The 25,728-nt window shown below is 34.7% G+C and overlaps 1 protein-coding gene across 1 annotated transcript in view; it reads left to right on the top strand.

Moving 5' to 3' along the window:
• The window catches only part of LOC106749610, a 43,035-nt gene that overhangs the window by 13,554 nt on the left and 3,753 nt on the right, over positions 1-25,728 (top strand). The window contains exons 2-3 of the mRNA XM_014629259.1: positions 15,036-15,521; positions 24,309-24,371. Of these exons, the coding sequence (XP_014484745.1) occupies positions 15,281-15,521; positions 24,309-24,371 (304 nt within the window). The 5' untranslated portion in view covers positions 15,036-15,280. The remainder of the gene's footprint in view (positions 1-15,035; positions 15,522-24,308; positions 24,372-25,728) is intronic.

Below are 25,728 nucleotides of genomic sequence, written 5' to 3'. Positions count from 1 at the left end.
ATGCACAATATTTATTGTTATGTAAAAGAACATCAATATCATACATAACAATACGTTGTAATTTTATTAACCTTTTTTTTCTAAATTTTGTAGTTTATATTTCTACACGAAAAAAATATATATTTGATTAAATTTACTTGACAATGAATAAAACTAAACTATTTTACGTGTTTTGCTTGAAGGAAACAAAATTACCAGTTTTTATGAATTAAATTTGCTTGTTGTAACCGGAAATTCCGTTTCTTTCAAATGCAATTGATTTATTCATTGTCAGGCAAATTCAACCGAAATTTTTTTTCTGTATGTGTTGTATTATCAATCTGATTCGATTTTCATTCAATTTGATTCGATTACAGTTTGTGTGCAACAAAAATACATAACTTGGGAACTTAATTCGTTTTACTATATTTTTATTTTCAACGTGGGACAATCCCAGAACTAGATTTCAATTCGCGATTAATAACACGATCGTACGCCGCGCGGCTATAGTCGGAGCATTGTGTATATCGACGCATTTGGCTGGCAGCGTTCACTATATTCGCTACATAAAAGCTTTGTAGCCTCCTCGTGAACCAGTCGGACAACATTCCTGCGCTCTCAACCCCGCGCCTACCTACCTACCTACGACTTCGACTCGGACTTTCTTCGACGTCGTGCTCGATTCCGAGTCCATTCGCCCCACACGGACGAGTGACGTTTGTAGTTATCGCGTGATAAAAAAATGGAACTTTTATTTTTAATGAAAAGTGTATAGCTTTTGCGTCAGACAACCGTTCCGCGGTAACGGTAATAATGATGCACATAACATTGTATTCAAAATGTTCTGCTATGACGCCAATTGGAAATCTCATTCTTATTCCAAATATAGGTTCTTTGTCTACAATTGAAATAGAAATATTGTCAATTTAATACAATATAAATTTCGTACAATAAGTACTGGAAATTAACGGTTTTTCTTTCAGTAGAGGCAAATATACCAATATACTTTTGTTGAATTGCGTACTATCTAAATTTCTTGGTCTGGAATTTTATTCGAAACAAGTGAAAAGTAGCAGTATTTTCATTCGAAATGATAGTAAAAATATTACTACTCGAAATCGCAAGAGCGAATATTTCACTCAAGTTTAGGATTCTGACTCTAAACTTGAGTGAATGTTTCAATCGATTGGAGTCAATATATTCCTGTGACGGCGGAGCACATTAAATTCACTCTTCAACTTCAAATGAAAATATTTCCTCGACGATTCAGAGTGGTGTATTCACTCTATATGACTGAAAAGTCGCTCGAATCCGAGTGACTCGGTTGACATTCTATTTCCAGAGTGAGATTTCACTCGAAGAAATTTGGAAAATAGGAAATTTCTTCTGCACACAAAATATTAAATTCAGTAAAATAAAAAAAATTAAAAAGATAATTAAGACACATTATAAGTATTTTATTATATATTATAAATATTTTACATTATTTAAATATTTATAATCATGAAGTGTGAATACTCAAAGTGTTTCACCGGTTTTGCTTAATTGTCGTATAAAATGGAAACCGTAAAAAATCTTTAGAAAAACGTTTGACCGATCAAATGACATCAGTCTGAGTTTCTCATCCAAAGTCGCGCATTTGAAATATTACTCTTCTAACTTGATAATATGTGAATTTTTCACTCATAGTTCACATTTTTTCATAAAATTGGATTGGACACTTTCAATTAAATTCTACGAGATTTTCTATTTGAGTTCCCCCGATATGACAAGATCGTGGGTTTATATACGAATATAAATGGTTGTTGAGAGATCTAAAATCGTTAAAACAAGTTTGGGGGTACGTAACGGAACGAAACGCTTCTCGATTTTAACGACGAAATTCAATTTCGAAATTCGCGCCGCGATTTTGTCTTTTTGCAACGATGCGCGTGCGGCGATCTCGCGCAACAAGCGTTACACAAGCAGACCGTGCCGTATGTGTGTGTGTGTGTGTGTGTGTGTGTGTGTGTGTACACGTGCTCGATTTTTGTTCACATCAACAGCTCGAGATATTGTGCACATGCTCATACGTATTGTAACTCAGTACCAAGTGTACCACGGCACAAATTGTAGCCGGTGTGCGTCGAATTGTGATATATTTTCAGCATTTGGCAATTGCCCGCGCATTGGCGCGACTGATGTTACATAATTCACCTCTTTGAGGTGTCGGACATTGAATAACGCTGGCTCCGATTTTACAATAATCAATTTCCGAATGAACACTCCGCGATTTTTCAACAATTCACTACGTCATAATTGCCGTCGGGCGAAGCAAGTTGAGGTTGCACGTTCACGGGAAACACATAACATCCGGTAAATGAACATGGATGAGTTTGAAAGCCACACGATGCCGTAATAAAGCGTCGGCAACGTAAGGCAAGGTATGCACAGTCGTGCGCTCCTCGAGACACGGATCGGGAAAGTCATAATGAGACGTACAGACATGACAGTGTTTAATGTCTTCTTTTTTCTGTGCAATAAACATTCGAACGAGCTCGGAATATTAGGCGATATCAGTATTGACAAAATTGCTTTTGAAAAATAATTCGTTACCCATTGAAAAACGTAACGCATTACTGTTATTCGTTATCCATTGAAAAAAATAAGTTGTTATTGTTATCGTTGTTCAAAAAGTAACGAGTTATTACAAGTTATGAAGATTCTTTTGTAGAATTCGCTTCTGCTTATTCTGTATATATGTTTTTTATGTGTATAAAGTAACGATAAAAGCAATTATTATTTGTTACTTTTATCTAAAAAGTTTAATTGTGTTATTACATATTCTGCATTAGTAACTGTTACTGTTACTGATAAAAAAATAACGTTGTTGTCAAGTCGTTACTGGAAAGCGTAACTTGTAGCGATAATAGTGTTACAAGTAACGCGTTATTTCCTAACCCCGAACAATATTCAAAAGGAATTGGTATAAGCATGTATTGTTATTTCAAAATTTTTTGCCATTTTCTGCCGCTGTTCAGTACTTAGTTTTCGCTAGAAACATAATATATCTAGGCTGATATGTAATTCTGTTGATATATTGTATGGACACGCGCATAGACTACGCGAGTAAAGAGAACGCAAAAGATACCAAATAGAGTGCATCTTTTTTACGTACACCTCGACTCCCACTCTTCAAAGGCAAACGCTTGGTATATATTTAGATATATAGAGTAGACGTCGTCTTAAAATCCGGACATGAAAATGTTTTCAATCGGAAAAATCGTTTGTTAGAGCCAATGAAAGATATGAAGAAATGTTTTAATATTCAACTAAGATCCTTTTTGAGTACTCTCATTCGATGTCGCCGCCCTGCGCCTCGATCCTGGTCCTAAAGCACGAGCACGCCGTCTTTAACTGAGCCCGGCCAGTGGCCGCTAACGCTGCCTCAATGGTAGCGGACCCCCGGAAGGAGGTCACGTTGGAGTTCCTGGATTTATTGGTAACCTTCTTGACTACACCCGACACGTAGTAGTCGGAAAGGTTCAGGTCGAGTCTATTAGGAGGCCAGAAGTCCTCGAACCAAAACATGTCGACGTTGGAGAGCTAATTCTGTGCCAAGTGATTCGTATGAGCGGGTACGCTGTCTTACTGAAAAATTACCGGCCGCCATCGAAGGCTTTACTAACATCCTAAGGATCTTCAAATAAACCACTTTCTTGACCGTTTCCCCCTTCTGGAAGAAGCACGGCGGCAAGAGAGTAATTTCAGAATTTTTATCGTCTTCTTTACTTAGAACTTCTTTACTTCCTCGCAGGGCTGGAGGAGCCCTCCTCTGAAACCGCGTACTTCAACATCGTACACCATCGACCTGATACCCGAAAAACTTTCGGGGATACCCGAAAAACTTCATTATTTTATTTGGCGTCCTTTTGGCCCGAAGACTTTCAATACTGAGTAGAAATTGAATCATTGTCTAGTCATGACATAGAAAAGTTGGATTTTATATCGTTATTAGCTAAAAGTACTAGCTAGCCATTAGCTCGGAATGTAATGCTCACTTCTTCTATTGGCTGTACTAGAAAAATTAGCTAATAGCTTGACTAAAAATAGTACAGTCATGAGATAAAAAATCTCAGGGAGCCACTAGCCAAAAATGTAATGCTCATTTCTCCTAGTGGGCGTAACAGAAAAATTAGCTACTAGTTAGATATAATAAAGCGAAAAAATTAATTTTTCTTTTCGTTGATTTCTCTTTCACTTTTTCTCTGAGCATTACATTTTTGATTAATAGCTACCTGAGATTTTTCATCTCATGACTGTGTACTATTTTTTGTCTAGCTATTAGCTAATTTTTCTAGTACAGCCATTCGAAGAAGTGAACGTTACATTCCGAGCTAATGGTTAGCTAGTACTATCAGCTAGTAGTGATGTAAAACCCAACTTTTCTATGTCATGACTAGATAATTACTAAATTCAATTTCTACTTGGGTAATTGTCGCTCTCCGATTGTATCCCGGATTTAACTTGACCGGCCATTTCGAGATTATGAATGTCTTACCGACGTATCTGGTTTATTTTAGCATCAAGTGGCATACAGCTGAATTCTAATATAGTGGGAATCTCAAATTCAATTTTGTCCAGATTTTAACGGCGCACCTTATGTCTATAATTTTCGCTATCATCAATGTAATAAAAAGACATCTTCCCTCAACCGAAAAATTCAAAGAAGACGAGTCGTTCACATTAGAATTAGAAAGTAAAAGCACCGGAAAGGATTAAATCTTACTTAATCCTTTACAATTTTTAAGAAAAGAAACTTTTAATAACATTCGCGAGAATTCGGTTAAATCGTTCCGTCGTGAGCCCTTCGACGAAAATGTTTCCCGGGAAATCTGCGCGGATCTGAAAATGCAGCGTCGTGGAAAATCACAGTTACTTGTGACAATTCGACTTGGACTTGGAAAGCGATTTTCCTCCGTCTCGCTAAGGTATGTGGAACGCGCGGAGAATACGGCATGAGGTGAGTGTTCAGCTCGCCGGTTGATACGAGGAATGACTCATAGACGCGATACGTTGCGACCCTGAGAATATTAGCCTCTCATTATCCACGTTATATTTTATTTCGTAGACAAACGCTCCGCACGTACACGCGCTTTTCATTTCTATTCGTTTCGCGCAGTCTGCTCCATCTCGTTAGTCACCGTCCGTTACTCATCGAAAGCCTCCTAAAAATTTACGAGGTCTTATCTGTTGATACTATTACCCGGAAGCTGGTTAATAGGGTATTTTGTACATTTGCTTTCAATACAATTTGAACGCTTGGTTCTCGATGTAGTTTGGAACATATAGCCGATATCCAATGGAAATTATTTTAGAGTAATTGCCAGAAATTATAATTTCCCCGAGTAGAAACTAATCGGCCTGAGTCCAGAACTAGTAAATAGCTAGTACAGGCTGAATTAAATTTTCTAACTCGTTATTAATTTGTTATTGACTGATTTTTCATTGAAATGTATCGGGGGCTAAAAAGTCTTTTCGTTTTTTTTTTTAAAGATAACATTTACTTCACGTTTAATGTAAGTATACTTAGTGTCAATTTCATGTATATATATATAGAAGGTGAGTCAATTAAAGTATAACGAATTTATATTTTGGGAACAAAGCATTTTAAAGAAAAATATTTTATGTAAAAATTTTATGACTTCGAGGGAGATATAAGGTGATGTCATTGGTTTGGTCCTTGGATAGTCGTTTGAAAATCACATGAAAGTTACCTTCAATTTTTTAAACAGAAATCTCCATTTTTCATTATATACTCTTATTGCTCACCTCGAGAGCTTCTTAAAATAATAAAATATTTTTTCGTTAAGTATTTTTCCAGTTACAAAGGTTTGAAAGTTACAATACCGCCGGTATTAGCATTACCCAAAGTGTATCATGTGGAGATTATCAGATCGGATTTACATTTTTTTGTATTGTGTGTGTGTGTAAAGGATAAAATAAGAAAATTTTTATTCAAAATGTTCAAAATAATGACCCTTTACTGCAATATATTTTAAAATTCTTTCACGAAAATATTCTCGAGTGCAGGCTAACATTTCTGATGTTACACATATATACACATACACACGCATAATATATTGGGCGTGGGAAAAAATTCGTGGCATTTGGCACTAGATGGCATTATATGCTCAGCACTCGGTAAATACTAATCGCATCGACAACACTAAACACGCGTGACATTTCAACCTTTATTTTGAGCCGAAAAAGATTGAAATCGGTGAAGTAGATCAAAAATTATTTTATTTTGAAAATGGAGATAAATAAGGAAAAAATTCGCTACATTTTGCACTATCACTACGATAAAGGCAAGAATGCTGCACAAGCTTGTAAAAAAATTTGTGCTATTTACGGTGAAGGCTCTATCAAAATCAGCAGTACGGAAATGGTTCGCTCGCTTTCGTACTGGAAATTTCGATGTCAAAGATGAACTTCGTTCCGGTCGACCAATCACTGAAAAGTCCGATGAAATTATGGAAAAAGTTGAGCGTAATAAGCATTATGGAGATTGCTAGGGAACTAGACATCGACCACAAAACAATTTTGAATCATTTACACAAAACTGAATACAAAAAGAAGCTCGGGTTCCTCACGAGTTGAGTTGAGTTTGAGCTATTTAAGAACATGATGGACCGAATTAATATTTGCGATACGCTACTGAAACGGAATGAAATTGAGCCATTTATGAAGAAAATGATAACTGGTGATGAAAAATGTGTCATGTACGACAATCGAACTCGAAAAAGATCGTGGACAAGGCATGGAGAAGGCGCAAGCAATCGCAAAACCTGGATTGACGACGAAGAAGGTAATGTGTGAGTGGTGGGATTGGAAGGGAATCGTTCACTATGAGCTGTTACTGTCTGGTCAAACAATTAATTCCGAATTCTACTGTGAATAACTGGAGAGATTACAACAAGCAATTGAGAGAAAGCGGCCAGAAATGATCAATAGGAAGGGTGTCGTCTTCCATCACGACAACGCTCGACCACGCACATCTTTGATATCTCGGCAAAAATTGTGAGAGTTTGGCTGGAAAATTTTGATGCATCCACCGTATAGTTCTTACATAGTACCCTCAGACTATTATTTGTTTAGATCTCTGCAGAACTCTCTTTAACGGTGCAAAGCTGGCTTCAAAAGAGGCCTGTGAAAATCACTTGAAGCAGTTTTTCGATCAGAAACCGTAGAAATTCTATCGCGATGGGATTATGGCTCTGCTCTCAAAATGGCAAAATATTATCGAAAATAATGGAGCATATTTGGTTTGAATAAATTAATTTTAATACTTTAAGAAAAACATTTGAATTTTACTAAAAAAACGCCACGAACTTTTTCTCACACCCAATAATATGAAAGATTTAGAGAACAAGAAGTAAAACTGTATGCAAGAGTAATTTTTTCCAAGAAGTATGAAAATATTTCAGTAACTTTGAAACACACGCGAAAAAAATCCATAATTTACCGACTACTTTTTAAAGAATTTGAGGATTGACGCTTTTAGAAACTAGGAAACTCCGAAACCGACATGATACTTGTAGGAAAATATCAAAAAAATGAAATAAAATCCCTGAAATAACATTATTTTGTACATTTATTATATATCTTTCTATATCATCTTTAATCTTACGTATTTTTTATTATGTAGAAAGAAATCCATTGACTCTTTCTTTTCAACTGTCTTAAATAAACAAACAAGAAGAACTGGTAAAAATCAATCACTGGTAGCTTTAATTATATTCTGTGGAATGATATTTCACGTTAAAATTTGGATATATCGGTTAACCCTTTAAGACTGAGGTTTTGTAGTAGTTTTACAAATTAAATTCATGGTGAGTCAAATTTAACAGACATTAAATATGTGAAAAAAATTTTTCCGAAATTATCTTAAACTATCTTTGCATGCAAAATGCTACCCTTTAGAATTAATTTCAACCCTTATGGTTATTAACGGAAGTTGCATTATGATTTTATAGTTTTTTACACGTAAATTACTAATAATTTAACATTTTTACACGTAAATTACTAATAATTTAACATTATTCTACAAAAAAATATTCAAACGCTACTTTAAATTTATTTAGTATTTTGTTTTTATTTCCAAGGATGATTTTCGGCTTATTACTATATCTAGGGGTGATTTTTGCAAACTTTTTTGCACATAATATTTGGTTCATTTTAAAACGATTACATGAAGTTAAACAAGAAAATTCTACCTCAAAGTTTTGCTCATTTTTCTTTCTTTTGTAATTTTAGTACTTTTTGAATGGGTGTGCAGCCAAAGAGATACAACTCTCAGGTTTGCCAACTTTTTGCGATAGTTTTATCTTTCTTCTTTAAAATGCAACTTTAACAAAAATATGTTGATTTAATGATAATGATATGTTAATTTTGTAGAAGTTTATGAATTTTTTAATTTACTGGTACATACGAGGGCAGTCCGATAAGTACTTAACCTACAAAAGAAAAACGAAAATTTGGGAAAAGTGGCGATTTATTTCTCAACATAGTCTCCTTTTAGCTCGATACACTTGACCCAGCAATGCTCCAACTTCTTTAACACATCTGAAAAATACGTTTTCTTGAAGTCTGCAAAGTAGGCCTCCGTGGCGGCGATGACCTCCTCATTCGGCCAAATTGGTCGAATTGGACTACGAACTGCTGCCCCATCCACCGTATTCTCCAGATTTGGCCCCGTGCGACTTTTTTTTGTTTCCAAACTTGAAAAAGTCACTCGCCGGGCAGAAATTTGAGTCGAATGAGGAGGTCATCGCCGCCACGGAGGTCTTTGCAGACTTCGAGAAAACGTATTTTTCAGATGGGTTAAAGAAGTTGGAGCATCGCTGGGTCAAGTGTATCGAGCTAAAAGGAGACTATGTTGAGAAATAAATCGCCACTTTTCCCAAATTTTCGTTTTTCTTTTGTAGGCTAAGTACTTATCGGACTGCCCTCGTATATGCATCATTGGCCATTAAAGAATTAAAAGACTTAATAAATTAAGATATGTCGGTTTACAGAACAACCTAACCCAAACTTTTTCCCTGGTTCTTCGTGACAGAAGATAGAGATTGGCATTAGATCCAAAGTAATTTGAAAAATTCGAAATTCACACTATAAAATTACATTTTCAAATAAATTACTTATCTCTGATTAGTTACTTTAATTTTTCTAAGAAGATATCTCAGAACAAAGACTTTAGTATAACGAAAAATGAAACAATCACATAACTGAACATGCTTGCAAACAGAAACTGCCACTTCAACTCCAACTATTGTATGCAATAGACGATGTACTACTATCCAACAGAGTTTATTATTTTAAGCCGAGAAACAATGTCGGTTTACTATATCTATGTCAGTTTTGGTGCTTCTCCTTTATATTCTAGTCCGTAATACAAATCTAATAAACTATACTATTAGCATGGTATGTGATTCAACAAAAATTATCTGCGTGTAGACACCCGCGAGATTCCATTTCTACTGCAGTCGCAATAGATATTGATACTGCGTTCCAAACAGCATCAGAAGAAAAGTACTCAAATCGTGAATCGACCAAACTGTTCAAACGTTTTGAAGTGGCTCAAACATTTGAAACCAAGTGGCAGTGCTGGTGGACAAAATGTTGAAATATCTTCGCATTCGTTATAACACGCACGATCCACCTGGATCTGCAACTTGTCGTGATCACGGAATTACCACGAGGTGCGTGCCACTATTGTATATATATATATATATTTATTTATTTATTTATTCATTTATATTTATTTATATATACTTTCCAAATATCGGCAGAAGAAGAGTTCCGTTCTCGCAGCAGGAGCAAGCGTGGCGAGTGTGATGCAATCGAGGAAATGAAAGTTATTTATAAAACACGGTCCACTACGTGACAATAAAACGAGGTTGTCAGTTGGGCGCTGTGGCGAAAGTATCTCCGTTGTTGCGCGGCACCCGAGGCCATTTTGTTGCATTCAACCACGCTCGCGTGCGTTAGCACAGGTGTTCGAATGTACAGGTGATGCGTGACACGCCACACAGGCGCGACGTGTCGCCGCCGGATGTAGCTATTGGAACGGGACATACATTCGCATATTTCGAATTTGAACGCCGGGACGGCATAGATAACTCCAATCGCGACCATGATACCAGCAAATACCCCCCACAGGGAATTTTTTACATAGAAAAATGGCGGCGAAAAATCGACGTCCGCGCATGGTCAGTTGTCCCGAATTGCCGGCAAGTTTATTCGGTTCGCGCAAAGTTCTGATTTCTCAATCGGAATCGCAATCAATGCCGCTCTCGCTGAGAAGTAATGTTCTCGCTGAGGAAAATATGACCTCAAATCGATTGGCAAAGAGTATCAAGGGATCGTCAATTATGGGACACCCTGCATATATAAGATGTCCGACGACAAATATGATGATTTTTATGGGTATATGTAGCACGCATCAATATAAAAGGTTGTTATATTTGCGAATGGTACAAATGATATGCAAATTTTAATAGTAATTATTTACTCTTACAATCAATAAGTAACTGTACAATTCACATGATACGATAAACCTTTCTTTTTAACCTCCTTCTTTTTAATTATGGGCCGGTTATTCCACATTCGGATAAACTATCTAATGGATAAATATCTGAGGAACGTTCCCGTATGAAAAATTATAATAACACGAAAATATCACTAATATATTACTGAAGAACAATAGGATATTAATATAATTTTTTTATATTCTCGTAATTTATTTCTTTACGAAAACGCTTTTCAGATATTTTTATCTGTTTGATAAATTATCACATAATTTACCCGAAAATAGAGCAACCAGCTCTAAATGCCATGTTAAATTTTATATTTATATTTTATAATTACTTTTATTTATAATTTTATACTTATATTCTTATATGTAATTTTATATGGATACTTATTGAAATTGTTAAAATAAAAATAATATTTTCAAAATCTTTTACAAATGTGCTCAATCGATTAAGTATCACAAGTATCACATTGTATGGACATATTCTTCCAATCGATTAAGTATCACAAGTATCACGTATGGACATATTTTTTCATTTTAGCATATCAAAACAAGTGAAGTGGCAGTATTTTTACTTGAAGTAATAATACAAATATTGTTACTCGAAATTGGCAACTCGCAGGAATGAATGTTTTACTTAAGCTTAGAGTGGATTCTGACTCCATACAAGTGAATGTTTCAATCGACTGGAATAAATATGTTTCTGAAATGGTGGTATGTTGTGTACTGAGTTTACAGTATGCTGGGATTCAAAACGGTTTGAACATTCTTTTTACGATGCAGTTTGGAACGCGATCGATGGCCCATTGAGTGAACATATTTTTCGAGAACGAGCTTTCTCATTGGACCATTATTTGTGTCCTGAACTGCATCAAACAAAAAAGTATAAAAATTGTTTTGAAATCCAATATAGAATGGACTCATTTTTCAATTTCGAGTGAAAATATTCGTTCGACGATTCAGAATAGGGAATTCACTTTATATTTACTCTATATCAGTAGAAAAGTAGAATGACAACGATGTTTATTTTATCGTTCGAATGCAATTTCATTTAAAAAAATTTAGAGAATAAGAAATATCTTCTTTATACTAAGCATTGAATTTAATAAAATAAATAAATTCAAGACATTTTAAGAACTGTACACTTTTTAAATATTCATAATTATAAAGTATGAATATTCATAGTATTTTATCTATTTTGTTTAATTCTATTGGGAGTACAAATTAGTTCGGTCCGTTTTTTGTGGTCAAAAATGCATTTATTTCAAAATAAAATGAATGAACAGATTAATCAAAGTATTGTCCATCGCTGGCTATTACTTTTTCCCACCTCCCAGACAATTTTCGAATTCCATTTCGAAAAAATGTCTCGTTTTTTGAGGCGATCCAAGTTAGGAGCCAATTTTCGATTTCTGCGAAAGAAGTGAACCGGTAACCTGTCAAATCGTGCTGCATCCGTCGGAACAAATAGTATTCAGAAGGAGCAATGTCTGGCGAATACGGCGGGTGCGCTAAAATATCCCACTTGAACGTTTCCAAATAATTTTTTACGACTTTTGCGACATGAGGCCGAACGTTATCATGCAGAAGAATAATTTTGTCATGTCTTTGCTCGTATTCCGGCCGTTTTTCTCGTAATGCACGGCTCAAACGAATCAATTGTAGCCTACACCGATGGCCCGTAATGGAATCGCCAGATTGTAGCAGAGTAATGCCTCCAATTTTTTGTCTTCGAATTTTTTTGGCTCTTCAGAGCGAGGCTTGTCTTCAACGCTGAAATCACCATTCTTGAAAGGTCGAAACCATTCTCTACATGATTTACCAGTTGGAGCATTGTCACCATAAACTTCTACAAGCATTCGATGCTCTTCAGCTGCACTTTTCTTCCAATTAAAGCAAAAAACTAAAACCTCCCGCAAATGCTGCTTAGTTAACACAAAATTTGACATATTCAACACATATTCAAAAAACAGGCGTTTTGTATGAAACTCAAAGCGATATAAACTGAATATTATTGACAGATGTCTAACCTCTCTGAAACCACCGAAATCAGCTGTCACTATGAAACATTCACAACAGCCAGAGCCATCTTTTGAAAACGAATCGAATTAATTTGTACTCCCAATAATATAAGAAAGAAACTACAGAAAAGATCGCAGGAAAATCGTTTGGTAGATTAAATAGAATTTGTTTGGGATTGCTATTTAGATTTCGTGTATTTGAAACATTATACTTCTAACCTGATTCTGCTTACATTCCCCAGAGTCTACAATTTTTTCAAAAAATCAGATTAGACACTTCCAATCAGATCCCAATTAGATCCGAAATTTTCCATATGAGTTTCTTTAATATGACAGAATCGTAGGTTTATATATGAATATAAATAGCTGCCGGAAAAATTAAAATCACCTGTGTTACTTCGTTATCGGATCAAGTTTGAGAGTATGTAACAGAACCAGGCAGGGTGCGATTTCAACGTTGATCAATTTCCAAATTTTCGTCGCGATTTTATTTTTTTACAACGACGCGCGTACAGCAATTTCGCACGACGATCATTATTCGAGCAGACGTCGTATGCGTATGCGCTCGATTTACTCTTTGATCTACTTTTTGAGTGAGATTTCATTCCAAGAAATTTAAGGGATAGAAGTTAATAAACAAACCCAAGACGTGTCTTCTGAATTATCTTTGTAGAACTCGTCCCAATTCGTCGAGCACTCGTTCGCCATCTTTCTTCCTTAATTAGTAGAGGAAAAACACTAAAACTGATGTAGATATGGAAAGTCGGCATACTTACATTGAGAAAAATTTCTATTGGATAAAGCGATTAAATGTATCCGATTATTTTTATTATCCTATTAAAATCAAATTATGGATACCTTTACCTGTTGAAGTATCTGATAAAGTTACTGATGAAACCTAATAGGGAAATTAATTGCCCTTTGTATATCCGTTGTAATTTTAATCAGAAAAAGGTACGATTTGATCGGATGAAATGACAAAATGATCGGATATTACACTTGGTCAGATATATCCGTTACTTTTTAATTAGATTATCCGATTAAATATGATCGAATATTTTTCTCAATGTATGTTTCTCGGCTATGAAATACACAAATTCTGTCCAACAGAAAAGTTAGAGTTAAGTTGTTCTGCACAAAGTGACATATCCGAATTAAAGGCCTATTCTCGGACAAATTTGCATTATTACATTATGATGTATATAAAAAAAGAATGTCTTCTATATTAGACACATAATTAGTCAATTTTCATTTGTATTTGCATTATGTGCCTACGTAAGTTTGTCTGGATAGGCTTTTATACCTGATTGTGAGTATACACATAAATTTCATTTACTGCGTATACTGTAAATCTAAGTATGTTATTTTTATACGCATAAACGTTTAAAAATAACATATTTGACTGAAACTATTGTTTTTACATGTTTTTTCCCGATTTAGCTTACGTTATTTAAAATGTTTAATCGTGTTAAATTAACGCGTTAAATTACGACGTGTTAAGTTAACAGATCTAATTGTGTTAAATATCCGATTTAAACGGGAGTAAGACATGTGTAAGAAATATATAAGAAGAGCTTCAGCTAAAAAATTTGCAATGTAGGTGAAATTGAAGTGGCAGTTTCTGTTTGCAAGCGTGTTTGATTATGTTATTAGCGTTAGTTGATTTTTCGAGTTACTGAAGTTTTTCTCAAGCCATCTTCTAAAATTTTAAATAACAAATTTACGGTAAGTAATTTATTGGACAATACTATTTTATAATATAAGTTTTTGATTTTTTTAACTTTGGATTTTGTGCCAATTTTTATTCTCTGCCACCGAACTACGCAAAAAAATTGGCTTAAGTTCTGTAAATCGTTATATGTGAATTACTGGTCTTTTAACCGATACATATCTGAAATATCTTGTATCTTATTTGCTGTGAAATATTTCACAGAATACAATCGAAGCTACTAGTGACTGATTTGTCTTTATTTTTCTCGTTTGTTTGTTTAAAATGGTCGAAAAGGAAATGTCAGCGGATCTCTTTCTACATAATAAAAAATATGTAAGATTAAAGATGACATGGAAGAATATATATAATAAATGTACAAAATAATGTAATTCCAATGTTTCTATTTTATTTTTTGACGATTTCTTGATAGGTATCATAAATTGGTTTTAGGGCCTATTTTCTCGAGATGTCATTTCTCCAACTTTTTAGAAAATAGTTGATAATATACAATTTTTAAAAAACTACAATGCTTTTGGTAGAAAGTGTCGCTTTGTATCCATGTACATAAATTTTAATTTTATACCTTTAACAGAGTTTTATTATCAAAAAGAAAATGACCGGTCTTAGTGCTTTTCCTCTATGTTAATAACAATTGTTACAAAACAATGTAAGACTCCCATTCTGCAGTAATGTTTTGCGTTGCCGTGTTCAACGCGTCGGATACATAATACGAATGCAATACTTTCAGCGTCGCGGCAGAGCCTCCCTGAGGCATACTATTCGAGCACCGTTGAGGATCGCCGACAGCGTCGATCGTGGGACGTGAGCGAGTCACGATCGTGTCCTAAATTCTTGATTCGGGACAAAAGGAGAGGCAAGCAGGCAGGGAGAAGAAGGAGAGTTACGAAAGAGAGGAGAAGGGTCGCCGAATCGGTCAGCAATTTCGACGAAGTTGACCGTGCATCAACCGACGATCCGTTGTCGCTTGGCCAAATGTTCCCAGATGTGACCGTAAACAGGATGACGTTGCTGATGGTAGCCGTCGTCGGCTTGCCCATGCTAAGGCTCGCGCTTGCCGAGAGCTTCGATCTCCGTGGCGCCGCGTGCGGTACCAAACACTGCAGCCCTTCGGAGTTCTGCAGCCCTTACGATAAACATTGCAGACCTTGCTCGGATGCTTGCGACGCCAGCCAACGTAATTACCAGCCGGACGAGTGCATGAAGGACTGTCAAGGTGAGTCATTGATGTAAGAGAAATAAAGATCGTTGTGCGAGACACGATATGGCGGAGGCCGCTCTCGTTTGTGACGTGAGATAATCGAATCTTATCGTGTGAAATTCCTAACGCGGTCCCGGCTACTTAAACGTGACGCAATACTGAGAGAAAAATGTATGATATTTGGAACTATAATAGCATAATTAAAAAATTATAATTAAGAAATCCATTAATATAATATATGAACGTCACACACACACACGCGCGCGCGCGCGCGCAAATATATATATATATTTTTTTTTATAATTATGATATAGGCATAGACCAACTCATGTAAATTCTTTATCATGAATTATAATGATTTCAAGTAATTATAGAAAAGTAAATATAGAAATATAGAATGGTATATTGTAGGGATTGTAGAATGGAACATAGTAAATATAGAATGATAATGGAAATTGACCACTTTAAATATAATCAACATTCACTTATATAGTCAACAATCGTAATAAATAATAAATAATACTATGTGATAGTTATGTGATAATATTCTTAATACGTGTTCTTTTTACTATGTATATACACATATAGTATATACATATGTAGTACTGTATATACACATATAGTAATGATAATAAATGAAATAATAAAAGAAACAACAATTTCTGTAAAAACATGTGTGATTATACGAATTTTTATATTTGATTATATTTATAACTGATAAATTATTATAAATATAAGCTCATCCTGCCGCTTCCTGCGCATTCGTTCATAATATACTTTAATATTTTAATTGTTTACTTCTTGTAATATTAAATCGTATTGTTGAAAAGTTATGTAATGGCGCTATATACATAAGGACAATATATAAGATATCTATCAATTGATAAAGAATGGGCATAGTGCGTGAAGCAAGCGACTCACGACCCAGTAGTCTCGAATTCGGGAATCCCAATAGGAAAGTGTATTTTTTCCAATACGATATAATATTAAATGATTAATAAATAAAATTTCAGGTAAACTGTTTATTCACTAACATGTTAATAATAACACAGTGAAAAATAAATTATAAATTTCTATTAAAGAATATGAATACGTACACGGAAAAAAAGATATAGTTCACATAACCAGAAATATTTAGTTGTAAACAACATAGATGCATCACCCTATTCATCTTTATGTGATAGGTATGTGTACAATTGATATGGCTTATTATTTTGGTGTGTCAACTACATCAATATTGCGCGTGATCTGGTTGTGGCAATCAGAACTTGGTTGGGAAGATCATATTGCAAAGCAGCGATGTTAAAAAACAAAAATGACTTACTACTCTAGTAAACACAAGGATATAGGCATAATTGTTGAACTCACCGCTTATCATCATGGCGAAGCGAAAACACCGTGCACTAAACTGAATGGGTGACTGGCCTGAGAAAAACGTAGGAAATATAATAAAACAGCTTTCGTAGTTACCGCCAGGTGACTACAACTTATTTTATATTTGCATTTACTAGACATTTTATCTAAACCAATCAAATAGTGCAGTTGCTATTAAAACATTTGTAATTGAAATATCAAGAAAATCTGGTTGGAACAACTAAAGGTATCGTCACTGCTGCAAATCACTCATCAATTGCACTGTGGTTGCAGTAACCACATAATTAGTTGTTCCATATTTTCTTTTATATCTGGTTGGCACCACCCGATTTCTGCGTCGGTTAACCAGATTATCTTTCCCGTGTATGATTTTTTGTTGCAACTATAGTACGTGTTTATAGTACGTTTTACTCTCATTTTAATTTATGACAACTATAAAATATAATTACACAAATGAATGTCAGTTTTTATGACTATAAGTCCTAATTCACTTTGCTAATAGGTGAGTCATTGATGTAAGAGAAAGAAAGATCGTTGCGCGAGACACTATGCTTGCTATTTTGCATGGTTAAAAGAACTATAAACATATAGTTGAGGCCAAAATTAATTATAGAATATAGTGAGATTATAGTTACCCTAATTTTGTGCATTTTTTCTCTCAGTGAAACCTGAAAATGAAGTCGATCCATAACTTGTGTGAGAATCGTATCTAAAGTAGATTTTACGAGTTATGGACTTCTCTCATTCTTGCGCTGAACTCTTGAATCTCGTTGAACTGAGTCTGTTGTCTGAGCTGAGTCTGAGGGAAAATAAGACATCTTGCTAATTTCACTTTTAAACCTGAAGCGATTCTAAGTGCACACTAAGAAAGAAAAAATTAATCTTGCTAAAGTTCGGTGCATAGTTAGTTTTTTAGTTACTTTTATTAACCTAAATTTTATTTATATATGTGTACAATAATATATTATAAAAAATAATAATATCACTCCTCACTTCCTCGATGTAGATGACATTTCTTCACTATTTTTATTTTTTACTCTTAACTTTTTTAGATATATAACATTATCATCGTTATTTGTAACCTCTTTCTAACGGAACATGTAAATTACACAAATTCTGAGAATATTCGGAGAATATTTCGATATTCTCTGAGCTTTTTCAGAATATATATATTCCGTTAGAGTAATTTGTACAATTCAGGATGATTGTCTTCCTATTTATCCCAAAATTGTAATAGATTACTTCTTCTATTAAACCTCTTCAATATCATATATTTGAAGTTTATTTTCTATTTATCTATTTATCATTCTATTTATTCAATATCATATGCTTACAGTTTATTTTCTATTTATCGCGATAACTAATCAATATTCTGCTTTTTCGTGAGAAATAGAATTTTATTATGAAAGGAAAAAACGATTATTTAAAACTACAAAATAAAAACCGGAAAGAACCGCAAACCGAAACAAAATGTAACGGTTCCGATTTCGGTTCCGATTTCGGTTTTGTAGGCTTTATACAATTTCGGTACGGTTTACGGTTTTGATCCGACAAAAATACCGGTTTTCAAACGTTTTCAGTCTTCGGTTTCGGTTCGATCTGGGTCTCTGCTGAGAATTGTCGAGTGAACATTTTCATTCGAAATTGAAAAGTAAATTTGATATGTTCCACCATTGCATTATAGCATTGAGAAAAATGTCACTAAAATTATAATCGTCGGCCTCAACTATATTTTCTTTTGATTTTAATGCAAGAAATAGTAGAGTAGCAATATGCATGTATGGTTATTATCATTGATATTATAGCGATATTTACTAGAAAAATGTTTTTCTTGATTGTAATCCTTTCACTTAAATGATTATAGTTACAAATATCAAAAATTTTTTTCTTAGTGAGGAATAAACAGAAGGAATAAACAGAAACATTTACTCGTATGGAATCAAAATTTGCGCTCTAAGTTTGAAATATCCTTTCGATTTCAAATATGACAATATTTCCACTATTACTTCGAGCAAATTTTTGAGTGAAATATCACTCCAAAAAATTTAGAAAGAATTATTCACTACAAAAAAGTTTTCTTGACTATAATTATTTCGCTAGTAGTAAATATAGTCATAAATATCAAGCTGTTACAAATATCAAGCAGCTTATGACCAAGAATTACTTGTAATTTACAATTTCGACTGAGGATGATCGCAATATATAGTTGGAACATTCCGATAAGAAATTATTTGTAGCTGCGTGTGTAAAGTATATTGTAAAGACGTACAAAAGTTATGTCAGCAATCGGTTCTTATCTTATCGACTCTTTTGTTCTTATAATAAATATCAAACATTCTTCTTTCCGTACAGGTAGCCAAATTTAACTCGCTTTTTCCTCAACTTGCATCTCGCGAATTCATATTTATTATTTGGATGTCTTTATGCGAGGTCGGTCACGTGTCGCGATGCACCGTCCTGGTTCCGTGTTTTCACGCGAGTCGTACGGGAAACCGGATAGTATGATGCCATCGTCCACCTCCATCGAGTGTAGCGACAAGTGAACGAGCGAGCAAACGAACCAACACGGGCTCTCCTCTCTTTCTCTCAAGTCCGTTGACTTTGCACTTGACTGTCCCTACCGCCTTCCCACACGCAAACGCAGTCGATGAGTCATCCAGCTTCTTTTCTTTCTCCTTCTCCCTATCCTTTTCCTCTCTTCAACTTTTTCAAGCCCCTCCTTTTTTCCCCGCTTCTTCGATATTCTTTTTTTCTTCTTTTTTTCTGTTCCCGCTTGACATTCAACGCTAGTACCGCGCACGAGAGGCGAGAAGGGAAGGAATTTCATGCTCCGACAGGTAAGAGAAACCGCGAACCGTTCTCTTCGCTCCGAGAGACGCGCGAATAATGAAAATCCGTCTCTCTCCCTACCGACAAAGCAGATACCTCTCTGGATGACGAGGTCCTAACGTAGCCGCTGCGGAATTGTCCGTGCGAAGTTCCGTTGGGCCCACATATTTCCACGGGTCTCTATTGAGTCTCCTTGTCGTGGTGTCTGGTTACGTTTTGTCGATAAACTTCGATCAGGTTTATATACAAATTCTATGTCAGGGACTTGTTGACTCTGTGAGCTCGCGAAAGTTTTAATGACAAAAAAATTCTGATGGGCCAATGAACGAAACGAAATAGGAATTATTTCGGAACAAACAGTTCTTTTCCTGCAAGTACGAGAGCAGATTGAAAAGTTTTTAGAATGAAAACAAAATAAATTTAATTCAAATTATATTTTATTTTTCAATATGATCCTTACGAAGCTCAACACATTTGGTTCAACGTTTCTCCAGCTTTTTGATTCCTTCCCGGAAGTGGTCGAGGTACCAGGTGTCCAAAATAATTGTTTACAATGTCTATCAACTCTTCATTTGACCGAAATTTCTTACTACACAGGAATGTTTTGAGTTTCGAGAACAAGTGGAAGTCTAAAAGAGCTAAATCAAGCGAATACGGTGAATGTGGAAGGATTTCGAATACAATTCTGTCAATTTTTGCTGAGCGATTGCATTTCAATGAGCAGATCCGTTGTCGTGGTGAAACAATACTTTTTTCTTGACCATTCCCGAGCGTTTTTCCTGAATTGCTGTTTTCAGTTTGTTTAAAAGTATTGTGTAATATTAGCCAGTAGTAACAGTTTTTCCTTTTTCAAGATAATCAATTAGCAAAATTTCTCTAGTAAAAACCGATGCCATCACTTTTCTAGCTAATTGAATGGTCTTTGCCTTCTTCGGAATTGATTCACTATGTTTAATGTTATTTTAATCCACTATTTTTATTGCACTTTTATTTCTGGTGAATCCAGGTCTTAACCTGATCACGAATCGTCTTTTGAAATTTATTAGATTCCTCTTAAACATTTCCAAACAATCGGCTGAAGTTCGGACTCTAACACGTTTTTGAGCTCCGGATTGAGCAAATGCGTCACCCATCTTGCATTTTTTAAATCCAATTCATTATGTAAAATATAAAAGACTACTCATTAATAAGATATGCCCCCTTCCTCAATTTCACATACTTTTATTCAGCAATCTTCCAAAACTATGTCGTGAATTTTATCTACAATTTCTGGTGTAATAACCGTTTTTAGACGTTCTGAACGTGGTTCGTTACTTGTGTGCGTGCGGCCACGCTTGAGTTCCGAAACCCAAAATCTCACGATGGAAAATAAAGGTGGTGGATCTCCAAGAACAACACCTAACCTGGATTTGATTTCCGTTGCGGTTTTTTCCTTTAAATGAAAAAATTTGATCACCACTCGAATTTCATTTTTATTTATAACTGAAAACACACAAAATTGCTTGACTTGAATGCTTGTCAAAACTAGATTATTTGACAGACCGATTTGGCATTTGCAGTCAATTCATCTGAAAGAGTTGACAACGATATAAAAATAGTTGGAGAAGATCAACCTCCTAACGGATTCCGGAAACTTTTCAATCTACTTACATAAAGCGACCGAAGAATATAGGACGACAATATAGGACGATAAACTACTTTAACTAAATAATTCTCGAAATAAAACAATAAAGTTTGCCGGCTGTGTGGTAAAACGGGGTTTATTCACTCTTACAATTGCGTCTCAAAATCTTTAATTCAGTATGTCTTTCGAATGCTCTCTAAATTTCTAAGGTGAAATCTCACTCGAAAAGTAGAGTGACCACCAAATCATTCGAATTCGAGTGGCTCTTTGCTTATTTAGAGCGAATTCTGCATTCTAAATCGTCGAAAGAGTGTATATCTTCACCTGAAATTGAAATGTGAATCTTCTCCACCATCACGGTACAGCATATTCACTCCAATCGATTAAAACATTCACTTATATATGGAGAAATATAATTTAGAGAGATATTTCAAGTGAAATTTTACTGCAAGAAATTAAAAAAAATAATTTTCTTCGCTATTCGGCTGCTCGCGAATTTTTATCCGTCATCATTGTTATCGCGAATGGGTTCTCCCGAATCGATATGCGCGCGACCTCGTCGTCCCAAGTCTGGGTTTAACATTTTGCCCCTTTCGTCGTCTTGAACGGGGTCATCTCGAATTTATAGTCATTCCACAGCACACGATTACACGAGCTCACGTGCCGACCGCTTTACAGGTAGGCATCCGTCGTAGGTCGGAATTGTTTGTACTGCGTGTTGCTATCGCGACCGAGTTCTCCGTAGTTCGCCTACGCAGGCACACCAGGATCTACCTGCACTTTCTGACAGGTAGATCGTTGACTCGAATAAGAAGAAATGGAAAGCGCTAAAGAGGATGTGCACCCGATTACAGGCGAATCGATTGCACGTAAGCCGAATTGATTTTACGCAGTATAATTTTCCTTAGAAAATACAGACTTGGAAGAAGGAAGTCAATAAGAAGTGAATATTTTGACATAGTGGTGAACTTAGAACATTTCCAGTGAAACATTTTGCAGTTAGCAAAATAAAGTTGTAAAAAATGTACAAACACAGAAGATATAATTATCTTCTTTCGTATAATTCGTATTTATTGTTTTATAATTCGTATACATTTTTATTTTTTATTTTCATATACATATTTATTATTTTATAATTCGTATACATTTGTCTGATGCAAAGCGTGCCCACTGTTAATATAAACAAAAAGTCTTCTATAATTTGACAAACAACATGCAAACTTTTGAGTTATTAATTACTGAAAATGATGAATGTATAGATGTTTCTTTAATTAATAAATAAAAAATTTTTACATTATTTGCAAAATGGTACAGGACATTTTTTGTTCAGAGTGGTCTAATTTACAAGTATATGATATCTGTTGTCTTTAGCGACAGACATCAATATATTGAATCTTGAACCTCGAACCTTGAACATGTCGGTAGATACAACAATTATATATTAGAATTATATATTAGAAGGTTGCATTGAAAACCGCTGTTTTTTGTGTGTTTTGAGTATTTATTTCAATAACAAAGTATGTGAATACATCAATCAATATATTTATCTTCGGAAGTTATGACTTTTTCTCACTTTTCTGGCAGAAGTTGAATTCAGCGACGAAAGAACGGCCTTTTGAGTCAATCCATTCAACAACTCAATTTTCGACTTCTCCGTAATTATGGAAGTGTGTATCTTCCACAGCGTGTTGCATCGACCGGAACACATGGTAATCGCTTGGGGCTAAGTTCGAAGAATACGCTGGGTTCGGGAGAACTTCTCACTCGAGCTCCATCAGTGTTTGTTTCACAGTTATAGCAACATGCCGAGCGTTGGTCATGGAGGAGCATCACTTTTCGGCGATTTGATGCAGATAATTATCATTTTTACATCAAATTATCATTCAAACGCTCCAAATGTTGTCGATAACATTCGGCGTGACTGTTTCGTTCGGTTTCAACAGCTCATAATATACGACACCCTACAAATCCCACCAAATAAGGAGTATTGCTTTGTGTCCGTGGATATTTTGCTTTAAAGTCAATGTTGGTGATTGGCCAGGATCAACCTATGATTTTTTTGCGTTTCGGGTTGTCGAAATAGATCCATTTCTCATCATCGGTCACAATAGTTGTCATATACTTGTAGATTAGATTATTTGGAACAAAAAAATTCATCATTTTGCAAATAATACGCAAATTTTTGAATTATTAATTAAAGTCTCTATACATGACCGTTATCAATTATTGATAATTCGAAATTTTGCGTGTTATTTGTAAAATGGTATAGGACTTTTCTACTCAGTTTCATTTGTTCTTCTACTTCTACTTTCACACCACAGGAATGAAAAATAAGTTTAAGACACCCTGTATACAATGTTATATCTTATAATATTGTAAATAGTAATTTTGTATTTCCTTTTTTTAAACGATTTTTCCTCTTAAAATAAGTAAATAAGTAAACAATTAAGCATGTGTATGAACACATTGTCGGTTGTATTTTAATAATATGTCTCTTCGTGCTATATATTCTGCATTAATATTAAAGGACTATATTTTCCTAGTCTGTCTTCTTATCGATAAGTTATACATCGGTATATCAATCGACACATTAATGTAATCAGTAAAATATTGTTGAACAGAGAAGATTGTTCCGGCTTATGGCGTAATTGGCTCGGCTTCCTGAACCCTCCCGTTGATCGAACAAAAGCCGAGAATAGTCGAGTTTCCCTTTAATGCAACTAGTGCATGATAGCGTAATAGTCACGGTTGGAGAAATCTCGTAGAGTTTTGTAGCGTCGTTAAATCCATATGTTTCTTTCGCGTAACACTTTTTTCTACATCAATGTCCGACAAGCTCTAAGCATTAATGAAACGTATGTCACGTTGATGTCAACGCTCCTCGAAGTTGCACGTGGAAAGAAAGAAAAGGAAAGAGAGAGAGAGAGAGAACCCGTGATCGATCGATTAATCGACCGTTTCTTTTTTGATTTCAGTTTACTTGCACGATCTACGCTACGTCCTTCGCGCCGATATAAAACAATATAATGATCTCAGAGGTGAGTAGGTCCAGATGTGAATAAAGATGCGCATAATTTTAGAGGTATCGCGCGTACGAGATTTCTCTTGTGCGAACTGGAGATTTCAACGACGTGAATTTGGCATAGGCATCACTCGTACTCGCAATTTTCGCGCGATCATTGTCGCAATATGTTGCTTTCACGACGCTGAGACTGCGGATATTTTAATAGTAGAATAAATATTTAATATTTAATATTAGTTCTCACTAAATATTAGTATATTAAAATAAATTATATTTAATATTTAATAATAAACACGCATATTATAGTATAATATAATATAATATAATATAGTATAATATAATATAGTATAATATAATATAATATAATTTGAAATTTTATAATACGGAGAAGAGAAAAGAGTATATGTGGTGCTAATGGTAGTATAACATAGAAATTATTTTCTTTAAATAATTTCGGAAAATACTTAGATCTTCATATTTTAACGTTACGTCTTACGTATTTGCTAATTTACGTAATCTGTAATTAGACAGTCGACCGTGTACGCATTTTGTTCGTATTGATATATAGAATGGCTTCTCTCATCTGTTAGAAGCGATATCGAAATACGCAATTTAAGCAACTTTCTCTTTCAAGGTTTGAGCGAGTATTAGAAATGCCTGCGCGTATTCGAAATCAGCGGGACGAAGCATTACATAAAGGCGATTGATATCTCGGTGTTAATTAAAACGCGCTTTCTCTTAAATTCGTCTATTTTCTCTTTCAATCCGTAAATATTTGTAATCAAATCGCGCCGGGATTTATAATGGTTGATTTAATATGATATGCAGCTCGTAATAACTTTGACCATTGGAATTTATGTACATTAGGAGTGTCCCGAGGGGATTTTTGTCTAGATGACGAAATTTTTAAGCGAATTTTCACATTTTTTTATTTAAGCTAGACTTACAAATATAAGGTTTGATATACATATTTTGTTATATTTAAATAACATTTATAAATTTTTGTAAACTTCTATATTTCACAATTTAAGTATTATAAGCAATTTCATATATTCTTTGTTCCATAACGGTTAACACGATTGCAGCTCTTCAGTTTATCTGAAACACAAAAACTAAGGAAATTTTTAATCTATATGAATATACGTAGGTGTTATCTGAGCCAAAATAAACAAAAAAGATTAAGATTTAACAAAATGGTAAATGGGCAATACTTCCAAACGAAAAATTTGATGAAAAAATTATATTTTATGTTTTAAAATATCGCCACTTGTTGGCTAAATCTTTTTTGTTTAATTTAATTCAGGTGATAGCTATATATTCATGTAGATTAAAAATCCCTTCAGTTTTTGTATTTTAGGTAAACTGTAAAGCTG

This window comes from Dinoponera quadriceps, unplaced genomic scaffold, assembly GCF_001313825.1.
Source record: "Dinoponera quadriceps isolate SergipeBrazil2010 unplaced genomic scaffold, ASM131382v1 scaffold3926, whole genome shotgun sequence".
Lineage (NCBI taxonomy): Eukaryota > Metazoa > Arthropoda > Insecta > Hymenoptera > Formicidae > Dinoponera > Dinoponera quadriceps.
The sequence above is the reverse complement of the archived record's forward strand: the minus strand, read 5'-3'. Positions and strand labels throughout refer to the sequence as shown.